Here is a 19,139-nt window from a genome sequence, read left to right as displayed (position 1 = left end):
TTTCACTTGTATTCAGCTTGTTTTTTACATATGTCCAGTTATGTGGCAAAATGTATTGGTTTTGCACTGATAGATGTTATTCTTTAATTCTTTAATTCATATGACTGGATCATTCCTTCCTAAATGTGGCAAAGAGAGCATATCAATAGAGATACATAGAAACTGACCCTAGGCAAGTGTCACGGCTGCATAGACAACTTGAAATTGCCACAGATCTGTGGTTAAAATTTTCAATTAACTTTTGATTAAGCACCAACGAGTTCTAAAAAAAATGTTAATTGTCAGCTTCCACATTTAGTAATATGTTGCATTCTTTGCTTCATTCATTTTTTTAAAATTTATTTTATTTATTATTGTTATTAAAAAAATTTTTTTAGCTGTGTTGGGTCTTTGTTGCTGTGCGTGGGCTTTCTCTAGTTGTGGTGAGCGGGGGCTACTCTTTGTTGCAGTGCATGGGCTTCTGACTGCAGTGGCTTTTCTTGTTGTGGAGCATGGGATCTAGGTGCACGGGCCTCAGTAGTTGTGGCACGCAGGCTCAGTAGTTGTGGCTCTTGGGCTCTAGAGCACAGGCTCAGTAGTTGTGGCCCATGGGCTTAGTTGCTCCGCAGCACGTGGGATCTTCCCAGACCAGGGCTCAAACCCGTGTCCCCTGAATTGGCAGGCGGATGCTTAACCACTGAGCCACCAGGGAAGCCAATGCTTCATTCATTAATTCAGCAAGCATTTGTTGAGCATTTAGTGTGTCAAGTATTTCTCACTGTTCATATTCCACTTTCTGAAAGTAGCTTTTTGCCATCTTTGTTTCTCAGGCATTTTGAATATGTTTCCAAAGAAATAATGGTTTTCTCTGCCTTGCTACTCAAAAGTGTGGTCAGTGGGCCGGCAGCAGTGGCAACATCTGGGAGCTTGTTAGAAATGCAGAGTCTCAGGCCCCATTCCAGACCTGCTGAATAAGAATCTATATTTTAACAAGATTACTGGGTGATTCGATGCACATTAAAATTTAACAAGCATTCATATAGCATACAGATTGTTACCATCTGTGTGTGTGTGTGTTTTTAAACAACTGAGTACTCATTCAGCTACTTTCTTAGAGATGACACCCTTTCATGTGAAAGCAATTATAGGAATATCCTTAGAAAATCTTTTTTCTTTTTTTAATGCTAAGAAAATATTGAAAACACAAGAAAAATACTCTTTATTTACTGAAAGATACAAGTACAAGATTGTTAGATGTGAGGTTTGAGTGATTTTCATATCTGCTAAAATGTTCCCAAATGATTTGTAATTTTTTTATGGATCTTTATGAGACCTTGTTGTAAAGTCTTGTATAGGAAAATTTTAATATAGAAGTGGTTTCTGTGTCTTTTCAGTAAGGAGAATAATAAAGTCACATCCGAAACCCATGGAAAATAGTGCTCAATTCTCAGCCTGTCCTCTGTTTATTTTGGCAAAGGAAGTATGAAGTAAATTGGTGCTCTCAAATCAAATCATTACTCTTTTAGAATAGCTGGTGGTTTGATATCCAAGTTTTCTTTCTGGGTCAAGTTTGATTACTTAGAGATTAAAGCAAAAAGAATTTTGGAAAAATCAATTGCCTACTCCTAATATAAGGAGGAATTGAAAACAAGCTTATTTCTTTTAAGCACAAGTGTACCTCACTCAAGGGTAGCAAATTCAGAATGTGTATTGGTTGGTAAATGTTTAAGTGATGTTATAAAAACTGAATTGTGTATTTTATTAGCGCAGAATAATTTTGATGACTTAATAGATGAGACTAGAAAATATGCTTTTGTAAATACTTTTATTGCTTAAAATATTTTTAATGCTCAAAATAAAATAATTTAAGTAGATCAGCAGTAAGAGCTCACATAAAGGCTTTTCCTTTTATTAATATACCTTTATTTCAATACCACTTATAATGGTTTGTCACCTACTAGCAGTGTGACCTTGGGCCAATTACTTTCTGAGTTTCAGTTTCCTCAACTATGAGGTTAAGCAATTCCTCTTTCCCTTTCAGGGTTGTTGAAAGGCTTAATTTAAATAATGTAGATAATATCGCTTACCCGGGGCCTGACACAGAAATAGCTCTCAGTACCATTAGCTTCCTTCCCTTGTTTTCACTGTTGTGTTCCATTTACACACAATTATTTAGATTTCACTCATATTGTAAATAAGAGTTCTCTTAAATTTTCTTTCTTTATACTGGTTAAAGTTGAATCAAGAATATAAACTCCATGATGACATAGACCTTATTTGTTTTGTTTTGTTTACTGTTGTATCCCAGGCACCTAGCATAGGACCTAGGCATTATTTACTCGAATAATTTAGAGAACACCTTTGAAGTTTTTATTTGTCAGATGTATTCAATTGAAATTAATTTATTCAACAGACTTTTATTAATATGTATAATGTGCCAGGGACCATTCTGTCCTCATGTAACTTACATTTTAGCTGGGGGAAGGGAAGACAATAAACCAGTGAACAAATAAGTTAACATATTCGTAAATAATAATAAGTACAGTAGGTGCTGTGAGGCCATCTGGAGGAGTAGGGGCCATTATTTTAGATAGGGTGTGTGTGGGAGGGCTTTCTAAAGAGGTGACATCTGAGCAGAGGCAGTAATGAGGAGAGGACCATCTTTCAAATATCTAGGAGAAGAACATCATAGGCAGAGAGAACAGCAAGTGTAAAGGGCCTGAGGCGGGAATGAGCTGAATATGGTTCATTAATTCAGATTGTTAACATCCAAATGAAATTACTTCATCTAAATAGTATGGAGCAGAAGCAGAGACAATGTAAATGCTGCTTTTTTTTTTTTTTTTTTTGCGGTACGCGGGCCTCTCACTGTGTTGGGGCCTCTCCCATTGCGGAGCACAGGCTCCGGACGCGCAGGCTCAGCGGCCATGGCTCACGGGCCTAGCCGCTCCGCGGCATGTGGGATCTTCCCAGCTGGGGCACAAACCCGTGTCTCCTGCATCGGCAGGCGGACTCTCAACCACTGCGCCACCAGGGAAGCCCAATGCTGCTTTTTGAGCGGAGTACTTTTAGGTATAGCAGTGAATCAAAGTGTAAGGCCATCAGTAGTCAAATTGCTCAAAAGTTCCCTTGTGTGTTGGTTATCCTTTAGTAAACTAGGTGTGACATTGCTCTTTGGCATTATTATGTGGCTTAACTAATAATACTGGGATTTTTGAGATCAGGAGGCTAGAAACCAACAAGTTTGAAATATGTGAGGTCTACAGCCTGCCTTCTCTCTTATACTTGAATCAACATTTGCTTTCTAAATTTTTCTTCTCTATTTTGTTTCTTTTTCTCCTTATTTCTCTAGTTTCCTCTGTTGTAATAGTTCACTGCTACTCTTAAAAATGATGAGCATTCAAAATCATATTTGTCAGAAGGAAGAAAGGTCTTAAAGAACTTAAAGTCGTATTCTTCTGCAAGAGGCTGTAATTTACTGTTGAAACACGAAAACCTAAGGAATTCTTTTGTGATTATTTTAACTGTATACTTGTCATTGCTGTTGTCAAGGCTGATAACAAATGAACAGAATTCTACATTTCTATTCTTAATATGAAGTCTATGCATTCTGAGAAATATAAAGAAAAAGAATAATAAAGAGTTGGGGAACCTTTTAATCCCATTATCTCTTAGGGTGTAGAGAATTTTGCATATAATTCCTGCAAATCCAGCACCTGAAGATTGATACCCTCAAAGGACAGTGTATAAATAACATCTTTTTTTTTTAGGAAGGATAAAAATGTATTTGCTATGTCCAGTTCTGAGCTTTGAATTTAAAATATGATACATTTCACTAGGTGGCTTCAGAGGGTACTATTTTAAGCTAATTTCTCTATGTCATAACTTTAGCAAGTCAAGGCATTAATAATTTATCCAGGATGTACAGGTAAGATATTTTTGTGCTTTAATGGAAAGTCTTATGTTTAATGGACTGGAGTACTGTCTGTTGGTGATTAAATACCTAAAAATATTAATTCTGGCACACTTGACCCAAGTGAGGGTTTTGCCTTCAGTAATGTGTTTTGCTTCTAAGAGCTCCCCTTTTCCATCTTCTTTTTAATAGCAACGTCATGACAACAGAGAAGAGTTTAGTGGCTGAGGCTGAAAATCCACAGCAGCAGCAACAGAAGGAAGAGGGTGAGGGAGCCACAAACTCGGGTCAACAGGAAACTCAGCTGGAAGAGGCTCCTCAAGCAGCAGCCGAGGGAGATAATCAGTGTGAGCAGAAGCTGAAAACATCTAATGGAGACACTCCAACACATGAAGATTTGACCAAGAACAAGGAGCGGACATCAGAAAACAGGGGCCTGTCACGGCTGTTCTCCTCATTTCTCAAAAGGCCTAAATCTCAGGTCTCTGAGGAGGAAGGCAAAGAAGTAGAGTCAGTGAAAGACAAAGGTGAAGGTCATAAAGAGATAGAATTTGGAGCCAGTCTTGATGAAGAGATCATTTTAAAGGCCCCGATTGCAGCTCCTGAGCCTGAGCTCAAAACCGACCCATCCTTGGATCTTCATTCATTAAGCAGTGCAGAAACACAGGTAAGGGTGTGCGAATGTGTGGGAGGTGAAGGGAGGTTTATACACTTTACTTTTTTTTTTTTTGCGATACGCGGGCCTCTCACTGTTGTGGCCTCTCCTGTTGCGGAGCACAGGCTCTGGATGCGCAGGCCCAGCGGCCATGGCTCACGGGCCCATCCACTCTGCGGCATGTGGGATCCTCCCGGACCGGGGCACGAACCCGTGTCCCCTGCGTTGGCAGGCGGACTGTCAACCACTGCGCCACCAGGGAAGCCCTACACTCTACTTTTCATTTAAGAACATTTGGTTTTATTTCTTACTAGCCAGTTGTTAGTAATAAGTAACATGATGCTTCGGAGTTTCTGCTCTAAAGAAATTCATGTAGTCAATGGTAACTTGATTTTTAGAAAGATACTTTTACTGCATAAATCAAAGAAAAGACAATGAAAGAAAAGAAATGTATCAAACGAGTTTACATTTTGCTGTTATAATGCAAAAAGTCCAGGATTTTTAATGAGGCGGGGGGGGGGAAAGAAAGTGAAGTGGTTTAGAGTTTATTTTGGTGGAATTATTAGAAATGGGGTAATTTATCAGCAAACATGGTCCTTTTATGGAAGTCTTTATAAAAGTCATGAGATAGATTCAGACCACCCAGAGGTGTGTGATAAGTTTGAACCATGTCTGCCTTATCTTTGTTATTTTCTCCAACTAGGTCATATTCCCACAGAGTGTAGGATATAGATGAGGAAAGTTAGCTCTTTATACCACCTTTGTAATATATAGTAGTTGGGTGGAGCCTTAATTGTGTCACAGTGTAAACTAAGTATGAGTTGTGAATTTGGTCATCTGTCCAAAAATCATGAGAAAGTATTAGTACTGTAACTCAAACTATTTTCTAGGAATCCCATTTATTTTCAGGCCTACTGAACTACAAATTAAGAGTTATTTTCAAAGTCTTTTTTTTCCTGAAGGATGTGGGCATTATCTGCATTGTAAAAAATGTAAGTCCTATATGTTTCTATTATAGGTCTCAGGTTTGGGCTCTACAGTTTCATTAGACTTAAAAAAATATGTATTTCTAGAATGATTACTTATACATCAAAAGTGCTAAGAGTAGGGCTTCCCTGGTGGCGCAGTGGTTGAGAGTCTGCCTGCCGATGCAGGGGACATGGGTTCATGCCCCGGTCTGGGAGGATCCCATATGCCGCGGAGCGGATGGGCCCGTGAGCCATGGCCGCTGAGCCTGCGCGTCCGGGGCCTGTGCTCCGCAATGGGAGAGGCCACAACAGTGAGAGGCCCGCGTACCGCAAAAATTAGGATAAAGTTATTATTGTGTACTTGCTATAGTGAAACAAGGTTGAAAACAAAATTTTATTTATAGTGTAATAGTTAAGAATGTAGGCTATGGAATCAGACTAGAGGGTTCAGGTGTAGAGAAGTGACACTTTTGCTTTATCAGTTTTCTCCTCTGTACAATGAGGATAATAATGTTCACCTTATTTGGCCATTATGAGGATTAAAAGAGATAAAAGTGTAAAGCTCTTAAGACATTGCCTGACATATTATAGGCACTCAATAAATGTTAGTTATTATTACTTAGTTAATACACATGAACAGTAAAGGCAGAGAAGCTACATATCTTAATGTCATTAATTTAATTTAATTTTAGGAGTACCAAAAGAGTTAAATTACATTACCTTTCAGGAAGCCTGGTACTTTCAAGAGGTTCTTAATTGCTTTTTTTTCTCCTTTGCTTTATGTATGGAAAAATTCATATCTTGTTTTAATTAACATTTGAATCAGGGCTAGTCTGTTTTGTCTAAAGATCATAGCATTTGTACTGAAGTTGAAACAGATGACAAAGTTAATTTTAGATTTAACTAAAATCTCATTCATTGACTTCATAGTAGAATTTCATTTGAGTGGTCCTTTTCTATACCGGATTTTTTAAAAGTCAGTTTGCATTGTAGGACTGTACCAAGCTTCATCTAGGGTACCTTGGATTTTTTTGTGTGTGTGTGGTACGCGGGCCTCTCACTGTTGTGGCCTCTCCCATTGCGGAGCACAGGCTCCGGACGTGCAGGCTCAGAGGCCATGGCTCACGGGCCCAGCCGCTCCGTGGCATGTGGGATCTTCCCGGACCGGGGCACGAACCCGTGTCCCCTGCATTGGCAGGAGGACTCTCAACCACTGCGCCACCAGAGAAGTCCTACCTTGGATTTTTTGGAAGCCATGTGTCATTTTTTGATACTTATTTATTTACTCAACAAATTTACTGAAAACCTGCTGTGTGTGCCAGGCCCTAAGCTGGACATACATTGGTAGATAAAAACTATAATATGGCAAAGAGGTTTAAGATCATGAATTCTGGAGTCAAAGTGGTATGTGACTTACTGACTGTATGATCCTAGGCAAATTAACTTCTCTGGCCTCAGTTTCTTATTTGTCAAGGGGGGATAATAATAGTACCCTCCCCATAGGGTTAAATGAGTTCATGTAAGTAATGCTTTTAGAACAGTAAATGACCCATTGTAATTTCTATATAAATGTTTGTTATTATTCTCATTATTATTCTTAAATATTATTATTGAACAAACATGTTCCCTACTCTTGATAACTTTATAGTCTAATGGAAGAGACAAAAAAAGTAGTAAATACAAATTAATTATTTATTGTAATAAATGTTATGAAGGCAATAAACAGGGTACTAACATGAAGAACACTAGTAGAGTGGGGATAGGCCAGATAGGATAGCCAGTGAAGGCCTTAATGAAGAGGTAACATTTAAGAGGGTCATGAAGGAGGGGAAGGAGACTTATAGACACCTCCAATATCTAATGCAGGAGGAGCAGGAGCCAAATAATTAAATCCTTTTTCCTAAATGTCAACTATGTATTTTTTTGAAAGAAAAGATTTAGTGAGGTTTAGTTAAGAACCTTTCAGCAATTTTATTGTGACGAAAGTGAGTAAGTATATGCCAAAATGTTGTCTCACTTACCTGTATTACTTTTTTTTTTTTTTGTGGTACACGGGCCTCTCACTGTTGTGGCCTCTCCCGTTGCGGAGCACAGGCTCCGGACGCGCAGGCTCAGCGGCCGTGGCTCACGGGCCCAGCCGCTCTGTGGCATGTGGGATGTGGGACCTTCCCGGACCGGGGCATGAACCTGTGTCCCCTGCATCGGCAGGCGGACTCTCAACCACTGTGCCACCAGGGAAGCCCACCTGTATTACTTTGGGATGACTTAATGATTGCCTTAGGAGATCCAGATTTCAATCTGTCTCTTGCTTCTTTGAATCTTTGCATTTATCATGGTTGATACCTGGTAAAAATGAGTTAATTGGTATTTACATTTGTTAGCCTACTATACATATGTTGCCTTATGCTCTGAAATGGTCCCAAGAACCCCTTTTAGCCATTCAAAGAAATTTATGGGTTTTTTCTGTTTCTTTGTTTTTTTGTTTTTGGGCCGTGCCTCGAGGCCTGTGGGATCTTAGTTCCCCGACCAGGGACTGAACCTGGGCCCTTGGCAGTGAGAGTGTGGAGTCTTAACCACCGGACCACCAGGGAATTCCCCATTCATAAAATTTAGACTACATGACAAATCACAACTCGTTTTGCAATTCATAAGGCTACCTCGCTAAAATTGAGGAGCATGGGGCAAAGATGTTTACGTTTTAATAGGTTTTAATAATAGGCAATGGCATAGTCAGGGAGAAAATATAGTGCTGAGAGCAACAGATTGCTGTCCTCTGGTTTACCTGGAACCTTCATTTATTGATTTGAAAGATGGGATTTTACCTTCTATCATAAAGTTTTGAGAATAGCAGAGTCTGTGGATCTTTTGGGAGATCATAATATCTTTTACAGAAAAATAATCTTAATATCACTTGTATTTGTTTTAACAGTTTTTCTTCTTCAGTTAGTGCTTTTATTGGTAGCAATATTATAGGCAAATGTGTATCCGGCACGTTTTGTGAAATGTCTTTGTTACTGACTTGGTGATGTCATGGGTATGTAGCCTGCTCAGGAAGAACACAGAGAAGATCCCGATTTTCAGACTGAGGAAGGAGGAGGACTTGAAGACTGCTCTAAAATAGAAGTAAAAGAAGAAAGTCCTGAATCAATAGCAGAAGGAGAATTAAAAGCTTCCCAGAAATCGATCAGAAGACACAGAAACATGCATTGCAAGGTTTCTTTGTTGGATGACACAGTTTATGAATGTGTTGTGGAGGTGAGTGCATTTCAATCTCAAGTAGTTAGAACTCTTACAAATTGTTTCATGTAGGGTTGGGTAAGTGGTGCCATGGCCTAAGACCCAGTATAATGAATATTTCTATGGACTGAAATGTTAATAGTGATTTTCTGGAGGTGGAGGTGTGGAAGGATTATGAGTGAGTCTTATTTTCTTCTCCAGCTTTTTCTATATCTGCCCAATCTTGTGAATTGAGCATGTGTTACTTTTATAATCCAAAATAATTTTAAGAAAAAAATTGATTTGTTATTTATAGAGTGATCTTCCATGACTAGATTTCCCAGGATAGCCTCAGTTTCTAGGTCCATCAGTCCCCATAATTTTATTTATCAAAAAAAAAATTACTGTTTGTTCATTTCTGCTCTCCCAGATCTAAACCTTAATGAACTTTATTTAATGTATTTCTTTAGCTCCATGAGATAGGATATAAAAAACTTAAATCAAGTAATCCCATTTATTAAAATTCTCTATTATTTCCAGAAAGAATAAATAATTGAATCAAGATTGAATAAAAATGTCAGAGTTGTTTCAGTTATTCTTTTGCTTCTTCAAGACAAGTTAAAAGTCCTTAAAAATCTATCGGCAATTTTTTTAACTAGAGCAGTAATTGTCAATTATGATATGCTTGATAAAAAGCAATTGTGATTATTACTAATAATAGCCTTTTGATAAAACATATAATTCACATATGCTTGTATCTTAGGTGTGTAAAAATTATTTTGAAATTGAATTATTTATATGCAAATATATCAAAACACAAATAAGTAGTCTAAAATATTATACTGTATTTATTAATAGGAATTCCCTCTCCAAGTTTTGAAAGAGAAATCAAGAAAAATACACTGTTGCATTTTTAAAATCGTTACTACACCTGGTAACTGGAGAAGACCTAGGGTCTGCTCTTTCTGCTTCTCACCACTAGCTAGTCTGGAGATGGGGAAAGCTATTCCACACTCATTCTTCCCATTCAGACCAGAATCTAGATATGGGTCCCTTATATCTGAAACATTTGGGGGCAGATGTGTTTCAGAATTCAGAATATTTTGGGTTTTAGAATTCAGAATATTTTGGGTTTTAGAAAAGCAACAAGTACATATTCTGCAAATTTCATAATATTCCCAGCAGAGTGTGTAGCAGTAGGTACATTATCAAACACATTATTTCTATGGTAAAATATATGAAGATTCACTCTAAGTTGGATAAATAAAGATAAAAAATAGCCCATAACAGTTCAGGTCAGAATTTGCCTTCAGATGAGCTTTGAACAAAAACAAAATAAACAAGCCCAAACTTTTACTTTTTAGAACTTCTGAATTTTGGAATTATAAATAAGGGAGTAGGGACCTGTATGTGAAGAATTCCCTAATCATCTCTGTCATATAGAGTGAAAACATAGAAGGGAGAAAATGAAGAAAATGATATAATATAGATGGGATAAGTCTAAAAATGAATGAACATCTATGTGAATTACTAATAGTCATTAAAAATAGCTCAGCTCATTGAGAGAAGGACATGTCATGTATATGTGCCAAAAAATGATTTCTAATTTTTGGGAAGTTTTAAAAAATGTATTTCTCAGAAGACATTAGCAAGTTTAATTTTTTTATTATTTAAAAAAGGGTTTTTTATTATTTTTTTTAAAAAAATAAATAAATTTATTTATTTATTTTTGGCTGCGTTGGGTCTTCATTGCTGCACGCGGGCTTTCTCTAGTTGCAGCGAGCGGGAGCTATTTTCGTTGCAGTGCGCAGGCTTCTCATTGCCGCACCTTCTCTTGTTGCGGAGCACGGGCTCTAGGTGCGTGGGCTTCAGTAGTTGTGGGGTGCAGGCTCAGTAGTTGTGGCTCGCGGGCTTAGTTGCTCCACGGCATGTGGGATCTTCCCGGACCAGGGCTTGAACCCGTGTCCCCTGCATTGGCAGGTGGATCCTTAACCACTGTGCCACCAGGGAAGTCCAGCATATTTAATTTTTTTCAACAATTCCAGTAGTTAGGTAGGACAAGTACACATATTCTTATCACTTCACAGATGAGAAAGCTAATGTTCAGAAATTGACTCAGGTTGTTTAGCTAGTAAATGAAAAAGCAGGGACTTTTTCACTCTAAATCTCAGTCCCTGAGTTATGGCATTTCCTCCCTATAAACAGGAATACCAGTACCCCAAATTGGTAATGGTTTGATTTTCTGGGTAGAGAAACATTAAGAAATGATTTGTAGCACAACTGAAAGAGCCACTGCAACGGGTAATGTCTGGAGGGTACCTAAAATCTTATACTTTATGCATTTTTCTGAAAGAGATTGCAGGGAGTTGAGACATAGCTCATTGTCTTGGGACATTTGGTCTGGGAATGATAGAGAGTCTAATGATTTCCATAGCCACTGTTAATTGTCAGTGTCGACAGCTGATTCAGGTAAGTCAGGTGCTTATGCTGACTGACAGCGACCCATAGCAGGCTTCAGGAAATACATCAAAAATAAAGAATGTAATGTTTAGGATGGAGGTGGGGGATGCTTGATGGAATTTTGCTTTGAATTGTAGCAGCATTTCCAAGCAACTATAAATGTGTTGCATATTTAAACTGACAAATTAAGAAACAGGATTTTTGTTACTCACTTTGTTCTACTTGCACTATGCAACCATCTGAAAGTGTTAGTAACCAAGGATAAAAGAGAAAATTGGAAAGTGACATTTTATGTTATTTCGTGATAAATGCAGGAATAAGAGGAAACCTCAACTAAAGTATGTGTATCTTTGCAGAAACATGCTAAGGGACAAGATTTACTTAAACGAGTATGTGAACACCTCAATCTTTTGGAAGAAGACTACTTTAGTCTAGCCATTTGGGATAATGCAACCTCTAAGGTGAGAAGACTGCTTGTAATATAAGAAACTGACCCCCCAAAATTGTTTTAATTCATTTACTGTTGTTAAGAATGTATTTATTCCTGCCTCTCCAAGATACAGCGTACGTAGTAAGGAAAGATTGAAGGTAATTAAAAAACAAAACAACACCTCTAATACTACAGTGAAAAACTTTCTGCAGCTGTGAGTTAGAAAGTTCTCCCATGAATCAAGGAAAATACTCTGAGAAGTATTTTATGTTATACAAGCTCAGTAAGATAAAATCGAATGTTTTTATATTGTGTGTGTGCACCCCACTCAGGTTTATGTTAGAATATTTGAGAATACTTGAATTTGGCATATAAATGAAGTCACTGAGTACCAGTACCTACTTGTTTAATGTAACTGTTATAATTTTTCTATGAACCAAGTATACTTAAATTGCTGGGAGCTGGCTCATCCAAAGGCATTCAGCAGAGGAAATTCTTTCATCTTGCAGTTGAGCTTCCAGTGCTCACATTGGTAAAAAGCTTCCAGTTGCATTGAAAACTTTTTGCTATTGTTGGTGTCATCCATACTCTATCCTATCAGCAAGTTTTATTTCCTTATAGTAGTTTTCACTATCCTATTTATTTATTTATTTATTATTTATTTATTTATTTTTGGCTGTGTTGGGTCTTCGTTTCTGTGCGAGGGCTTTCTCTAGTTGTGGCAAGTGGGGGCCACTCTTCATCGCGGTGCGCAGGCCTCTCACTGTCGCGGCCTCTCTTGTTGTGGAGCACAGGCTCCAGACACGCAGGCTCAGTAGTTGTGGCTCATGGGCCCAGTTGCTCTGCGGCATGTGGGATCTTCCCAGACCAGGGCTCGAACCTGTGTCCCCTGCATTGGCAGGCAGATTCTCAACCACTGCGCCACCAGGGAAGCCCATCCTATTTATTTTTTAATGAGAAAATATTAAATTGCTTTATTTATATTCATTGATATATTTCTGTATAAAGTGATGCTAAAAGTGCCTAATATAAAAGCTGAATTTGATTGTACAGCAAACAACAAATCTGGCTGAGTAAAAAAGGGCTTTATTGTCCCCCTTAGATAAAATATTTCTGAGAAAAAAAGTTGATGTCTCTGAATCATAATCTAGTTTCAACTTCTCTGATTGTTTATAAGAACCCCTTCTGGGGAAGTCAGTGGACAAGTGAATCCTGGGAAACATAGGGCTTATCATATTTGGGGCATCTGGCAGGTCTGATGGGCCAGGTTCTTACAGGATATGGTTGGGGTAATGGGCTGTTCTATATTTTCTGCTTCTAAATACATCATGGCTAACTTCCAGCTCTCGGAAATAGGTCAAAGCAGAGTTTTCCTTTGGGTTAAAATGAAGGTCTTTAGCTGATTCAGGAAGTAGAACATAGAAGGGAAAGCAGGAACTTCATTTGCACATGGCCCAAGTAAATCCTGTACAAAAATGAGTTTGGAGGAGACTTCCTTAGCATTGTCAGGTTAAAGGGACAATACGGTAGCAAAGGCCATTGTGATGATGACAGTCCTTCTTCAGTATGCTATCTCTTTGAGTCATACTTCTCCAGTCTGGATGAGTTGCTCTCTCTGTCTTGTATATAGTTGACCCAGGTATTTCCCATCACCATTATCCTGGGGATTTGTTGTACTTCTCTCCTGTGATGTTTCTCTTGTTTCCCCTTTATCTTAGCATCTCCTGGTATTTGATAGAGCACTCCTTCTGAGAAATTACATATGGGATGTAATCTTTTTGAAACATTACATGTCTGAAAATGTGTTTATTGTACTGTTGTATTTGGTTGATAGTTTGGTTGGGTATAGTATTTTAGGCTTGAAATGATTTGCCTTCATAATTTTGAAGGCATTGCTCCATTGTCTTCTAGCTTTTAATATTGGCTATTGAGAAGGTCAAAGCCATTCTGATTTGTGATGCTTTGTATGATCTCCCCTCTCTCTTGCCCTGTGTAGAATTAGGCTAGTAGAATCTTTTACCCTCCTTCCTTCCCTTCCTCCCTCCCTCCTTTCCTCCCTCCTTCTCTTCTTTTTCTCTCTTTCTACCTTTCTTTAGTGTTCTGAGATTCACAGTGATGCATCTTTTTAAAAAAAATTTATTTATTCATTAATTTTTTGGCTGCATTGGGTCTTCGCTGCTGCACGCGGGTTTTCTCTAGTTGCTGAGAGCAGGGGCTACTCTTTGTTGTGGTGCGCAGGCCTCTCATTGTGGTGGCTTCTCTTGTTGCAGAGCACAGGCTCTAGGCGTGCGGGCTTCAGTAGTTGCAGCACGTGGGCTCAGTAGTTGCAGCTCGCAGGCTCTAGAGCACAGGCTCAGTAGTTGTGGCTCATGGGCTTAGCTGCTCAACAGCACATGGGATCTTCCTGGGCCAGGGCTCGAACCCCTGTCCCCTGCATTGGCAGGCGGATTCTTAACCACTGCGCCACCAGGGAAGTCCCCCAAAACTTTTTATCTTTTTGAACAAAGAACTGTTCCAGGTGCCTTTTATAGTCTTCCAGGGAATTGAAATTTTTTCCATTAAGAGAATTTTGTAAAGACTTAAATAAATGGAAATCCAAAGGTGCAATGTCTGGTGAATATGGTGGATGAGTCAGAACTTCCCAGCCAAGCTGTAACGGTTTTTGCCTGGTCATCAAAGAAACATGCGGTCTTGCATTATCCTGATGGAAGATTATGCATTTTCTGTTGACTAATTCTGGATGCTTTTTGTCGAGTGCTGCTTTCAGTTGGTCTAATTGGGAGCAGTACTTGTTGGAATTAATTGTTTGGTTTTCCGGAAGGAGCTCATAATAGAGCACTCCCTTCCAATCCTGCCATATACACAACATCCCGTTCTTTGGGTGAAGACCGGCCTTTGGTGTGGTTGGTGGTGGTTCATTTCGCTTGCTCCACGATCTCTTCCATTCCATATTATTGTACAGTGTCCACTTTTCATCGCCCATCACAATTTGTTTTAAAAACAGAATGTTTACACTACATTTAAGTAGAGAATTGCATGTGGAAATACGGTCAAGAGGGTTTTTTTTGCTTAACTTATGTGGAACCCAAACATCAAAGTGATTAACATAACCAAGCTGGTGCAAATGATTTTCAGTGCTTGATTTGAATATTTTGAGTATGTCAGCTGTCTCCCTCGTGGTATAACATTGATTGTTCTCAGTTAATGTCTCGATTTGATCGCTATCAACTTCAACTGGCCTACTAGACCATGGAGCATCGTCCAGCAAGAAATGTCTAGCATGAAACTTTGCAAACTACTTTTGACACATTCGGTCAGTGACGGCACCTTCTCCATACACTGCACAGATCTTTTTTTGTGTTTCAGTTGCATTTTTACCTTTCTTGAAATAATAAAGCATAATATGCTGAAAATGTTGCTTTTTTTCTTCCATTTTCAATATTAAAATGTCACACAAAAATTCACCAATTTTGATGTCTTTTTTTAAATGCATGTTGATATGACGGCTGTCACATATAATCTAACAAAATTGTTTCAAATGAAGTTGAAGACAACTAAGTGCTACTAGAGCCATCTTAACGGAAAAAACAAAATGAACCTTTTGGCCAACCCAATAGTTGCTTCCTAGATTTTATTCCTGCTTGGAATAAGTTATTTATGAATGAATCAAGGATTTTTTTCTGAAGGATTCCAGAATCCCACTTTGTTTCCCCTTCCAGTCACTACCGCCAGCCCCTAACAATCAGTACTCCTACCTCAGGCCCTGTCAAAAGTAACAGATGTCTTCCTAACATCTATCACCATCAATTAGTTTTGCCTGTTTTTAAACTTTACATAAGCGAAACCATACAGTATGTGCTCTTAGGTCTGGCTTCTTTTGTTTTGTTTAATATCATGTTTTTGAGTTTCATCCATGTTGTGGCGAGTAGCAGTAGTTCATCCATTCTTGCTGCTGTATAATAGTTCATTGTTTGACTATACCACACTTTATTTATGCATTCTACTGTTGATGGACATTTGGCTTGTTTACAGTTTGCGGCTTTTATGAATGATGCTCCTGGGAACATTCTCATTCATGTCTTTTCGTGCATATCTTGTCATATTCATTTCTGTTGGCTTCCCAGAAGTGGAATTGCTGGGTTGTGGATGACACATACATGTTCAGCTTTAGTAGATACTATCAGTTTTCCAAAGTGGTGCTACCAATTCACACTCCCACCAGCACTAAGAGTTCCAGCTGTGCCACATTCTCACCAGCACTTGGTATAACTCACCGTATTTTTTTTTTTTTTTAACTCACCGTATTTTGATTTCTGCTCTTACCACTCTGCTGAACTGCCCTTGCCAAGATAAATCTGACAGTTTTTCATCTTCATGTTCCTTGTCCATTTTTCAGCACTGATGAGCTTGCCTATCCATCCTTGAAATGTTCTATTCCTTTGGATTCCGTGATACCAGTCTCTCCTGTTTTCCTCCTACCACTTGGCCACTTCTTCTCAGTTTACTTCTCAGCTCTTTATCCTCTCTTCATCCCTTAACTGTAAATGTTCCCCAAGGTTTATCTTTAGTTTCTTTCTTTTAACTCTATTATATGCTCCCTGGATGATTTTTATCTACTTTCATGGCTTCATTTGCCACCTATATGGGGAAAGTGCCCAAATTTATCTCTCTGGTTAAAATCACTCTTCTGAGTGCCAGACCTGCTTATCCAGCTATCTACTGAAATATTCCACTTGGGTTTCCAAAGACACCTTGAACGTGTATCTATATAAATATACCATAATTTATTTATTCTATTGTTGATGGACATTTGGGTTGTTTTCAGTTTTTTGCTATTTTTTTCTTCTTCATGAAAATTTATTCCTTTTCCTACATTTTCTGTTTCAGTGAATAGTCCCACATCTACCCGGTTGCCCAAGCCAGCAACTTAGGAATTTTTGTTTACTACTGTACTTTACCACCTCTCATCATCAGCCTACCCTATTTACTCAGTCACAAATCCTGACTATCATCATTCTCAACAACAGCTTCTTATTTGGTCTCCCTGTCTACCTCAAATTTGTGTCACTCTTATTTTAAATCCTTCAGTGATTCTCCCTGGCCTGTAACTTGATGAAGTCCAAGTTTCTTAGCATGGAATACTATGGCCTCTATGATCTGGCCCTTTCTGTTCTTTTTCCTTTTACATCTCTCCTCTTCACTTCTGTGCTCCAGCTTTGCTGAACTACATTCAGCAACTCAGATGTATCATGTTCTCTTTATATACCCTGTGCCTTTCTAATTACTTCCACTTCTTTTTTTGCCTGACTAACTCTTATTTGTTCTTCAACCCTAAATTAGATCTCCCAAACATTCTTTTTTTTTTTACCTTTTTTCCCCCCAAACATTCTTTTGAAAAACATTTCCTAACTGCCTCTAAGAAAAGACAAATTGTTCCCTACTCAGCTCTTCCTTTAGACTGACAGCTCCTTGAGGACAAGCACTATTTTTAAATCCTTTTTTGTAACATTGGTGCCTAGCACATGGAGGCATTCCTAAATACTTGTTGGCTAAATAAAATGCTCTGAATTGAATAGTTTAAATTGAGCATAAAGTACCTATTGTTATGCACACTGATTTTTTATTGTCTTGTACACACTTTTTGATTTTGATTCGGAGGTCTAGATACTGAAGAAATAATACTTTGTTCTATAAGGTACCTTATACCTTGGAGTCCCGTGTGATTGGCACAAATCTGGATTTGCCCTCTTTATGTCAGATTGGTGGGAATTCTAGCCTTAGAGTCATAGAATGGCTCATGGAATCCCTGTAAGAAACTTGGCAGCTTCAGGCTACTTTGGGAGATTTCTCTTAAAAATAGGGAACATATGGAGCCACCTCACTCTGTAGGGGACATGTTCATTCCACAGTGGTAGAAAGTAGTCTTTGTTAAGAGTTCTGGATTGCAAGGTTCTCAGAAGTTCCACAAAACTTATCAGTTGGCGCTTTTAAAGTCTTCTTTTGCCTTTGGACCTATAACAACTTAAAGTTCTTTAGTCTTAATGAGAGAGGAAGGAGAAACACCCAGGTTACCCCCTGACCTTTCTGATGGGACTTAAACAAGTATGTACTTAGTTTTTATACTTTAGAATAATTTTATATTAAGTGGTATTTTTAAAAACATATTTCTTAATCATCTGTGTTAATTGCAGGGGCAGGGGAGAGAAAAGGAAACTCACCCTCACTCTTTGCTTATTATCTGTTGTGGTGACTATCTTTATATAACGGTTAGTGTAATATAAAATCAAATGTAAGACTGTGGTGTGAACACAAGCCCACTCCTTGGGTAGGGCACATGGGATGGTCATCTTGAACTTTGCCCTTGTTGGTACGGGGTGAGGAGTAATCCTCCCTTACTCTTCTTTTCTAAATACAACTAAAATTCAATTCTAAACATTTTGGAAGGGGGAATGGGGTGGGGGGATTGGGAGCAGGCATGAAAGGGGCTCCTGGGGTGCTGGTAATGTTATACTTATATGTTCACTTTGATAATTTATTGACCTATAGGTATGTTTTATGTACTTTTCTGTATATGTCTTATGTCAATAAAAATCTTTTAGACAATTCAATTTAGAAATTTCTGTCTTTAAACATTTCTCTAGGAGCCTATGAAGGATGTTAATGGTGAGGCTCTCTTTAAGTGCCATTAGTTTTGCATGGTCCACTATGGGTTGAGGAACCTTGCCCTTGTGGTGTGCAGATTTTAAGTGGTGTTGGAGAATGGTGAAGGGAGAAATTAGTGTGGCAAGAGTAGTCAGGAAAAACAAAATAGTTATTCATTCAGTAAACATTAACTGAGCATGAACCATGTACCAGGTGCTATGCTGACATAGAAAATTCGAATGAGACTGGAGGTCAGAGTTGGAGGGAAAAATAAGATCTAGGTTATAGATCAACAATCCTGATTATAGATCTCTATTTGTCTTTACAGAATAATAAAAATAGCAAGTGCTTATTTAGCATTTCTTGTTTGCTAAAGCTTTACATATATTAACTTTTAATCTTCACAGTAACTCTGAGATAGGCCCTACTGCTAATATCTCATTTTATTTCCTCTAATAGATGAGGAAACTGAAGTACAAAGATGCTTAAAGTCACTCACCTAGGAAGTAGTAGAGCTAGGATTCAAGCCCAACTGTCTGGCTCCCTGTTTCTCTGTTCAAAATTACTGTGCTATGTGAAACTAATGCAAAAAATATTGGAAATGTAGGTTGACCTGGAGACACTATTGGATATGGTCAGTAATCCTGCTTCTGGTACTCTGTGGTTTATGTATTTTGGAGCTCTGTGTGAATGCCTTTTCTTCTTTTTACAGACATGGCTGGATTCTGCCAAAGAAATAAAAAAGCAGGTTCGTGGTAAGTGAATATAGCCCTTTTTCTAGCTCTTTCTTTTTTTTAGTAGGTCAGAGGATTTCCAACCTTTTCCTGGCTGTGAGTCACTTTAGAATTCTGACTATGGCAGATGGCTTTGAAATTA

General features: G+C 38.4%; 1 protein-coding gene and 1 long non-coding RNA gene across 20 annotated transcripts in view; one reads left to right on the top strand and one right to left on the bottom strand.

The window, feature by feature from the left end:
• Positions 1 to 19,139, top strand: part of EPB41 (erythrocyte membrane protein band 4.1) — a 207,104-nt gene that overhangs the window by 78,460 nt on the left and 109,505 nt on the right. For 18 of the 19 annotated variants that reach the window (XM_081217501.1, XM_081217500.1, XM_081217496.1 and 15 more), the window contains exons 2-5: positions 4,085 to 4,559; positions 8,558 to 8,770; positions 11,548 to 11,652; positions 18,976 to 19,018. In XM_081217501.1, the coding sequence (XP_081073627.1) occupies positions 4,085 to 4,559; positions 8,558 to 8,770; positions 11,548 to 11,652; positions 18,976 to 19,018 (836 nt within the window). The remainder of the gene's footprint in view (positions 1 to 4,084; positions 4,560 to 8,557; positions 8,771 to 11,547; positions 11,653 to 18,975; positions 19,019 to 19,139) is intronic. The other variant, XM_081217497.1, reaches the window with a different exon arrangement.
• The window catches only part of LOC308606607, a 99,008-nt gene that overhangs the window by 37,122 nt on the left and 42,747 nt on the right, over positions 1 to 19,139 (bottom strand). The window lies entirely within an intron of this gene.

Source organism: Mesoplodon bidens (assembly GCF_964165515.1).
Source record: "Mesoplodon bidens genome assembly, chromosome: 2".
Taxonomy (NCBI): Eukaryota; Metazoa; Chordata; class Mammalia; order Artiodactyla; family Ziphiidae; genus Mesoplodon; species Mesoplodon bidens.
This window is presented reverse-complemented; position numbering and strand designations above follow the sequence as displayed.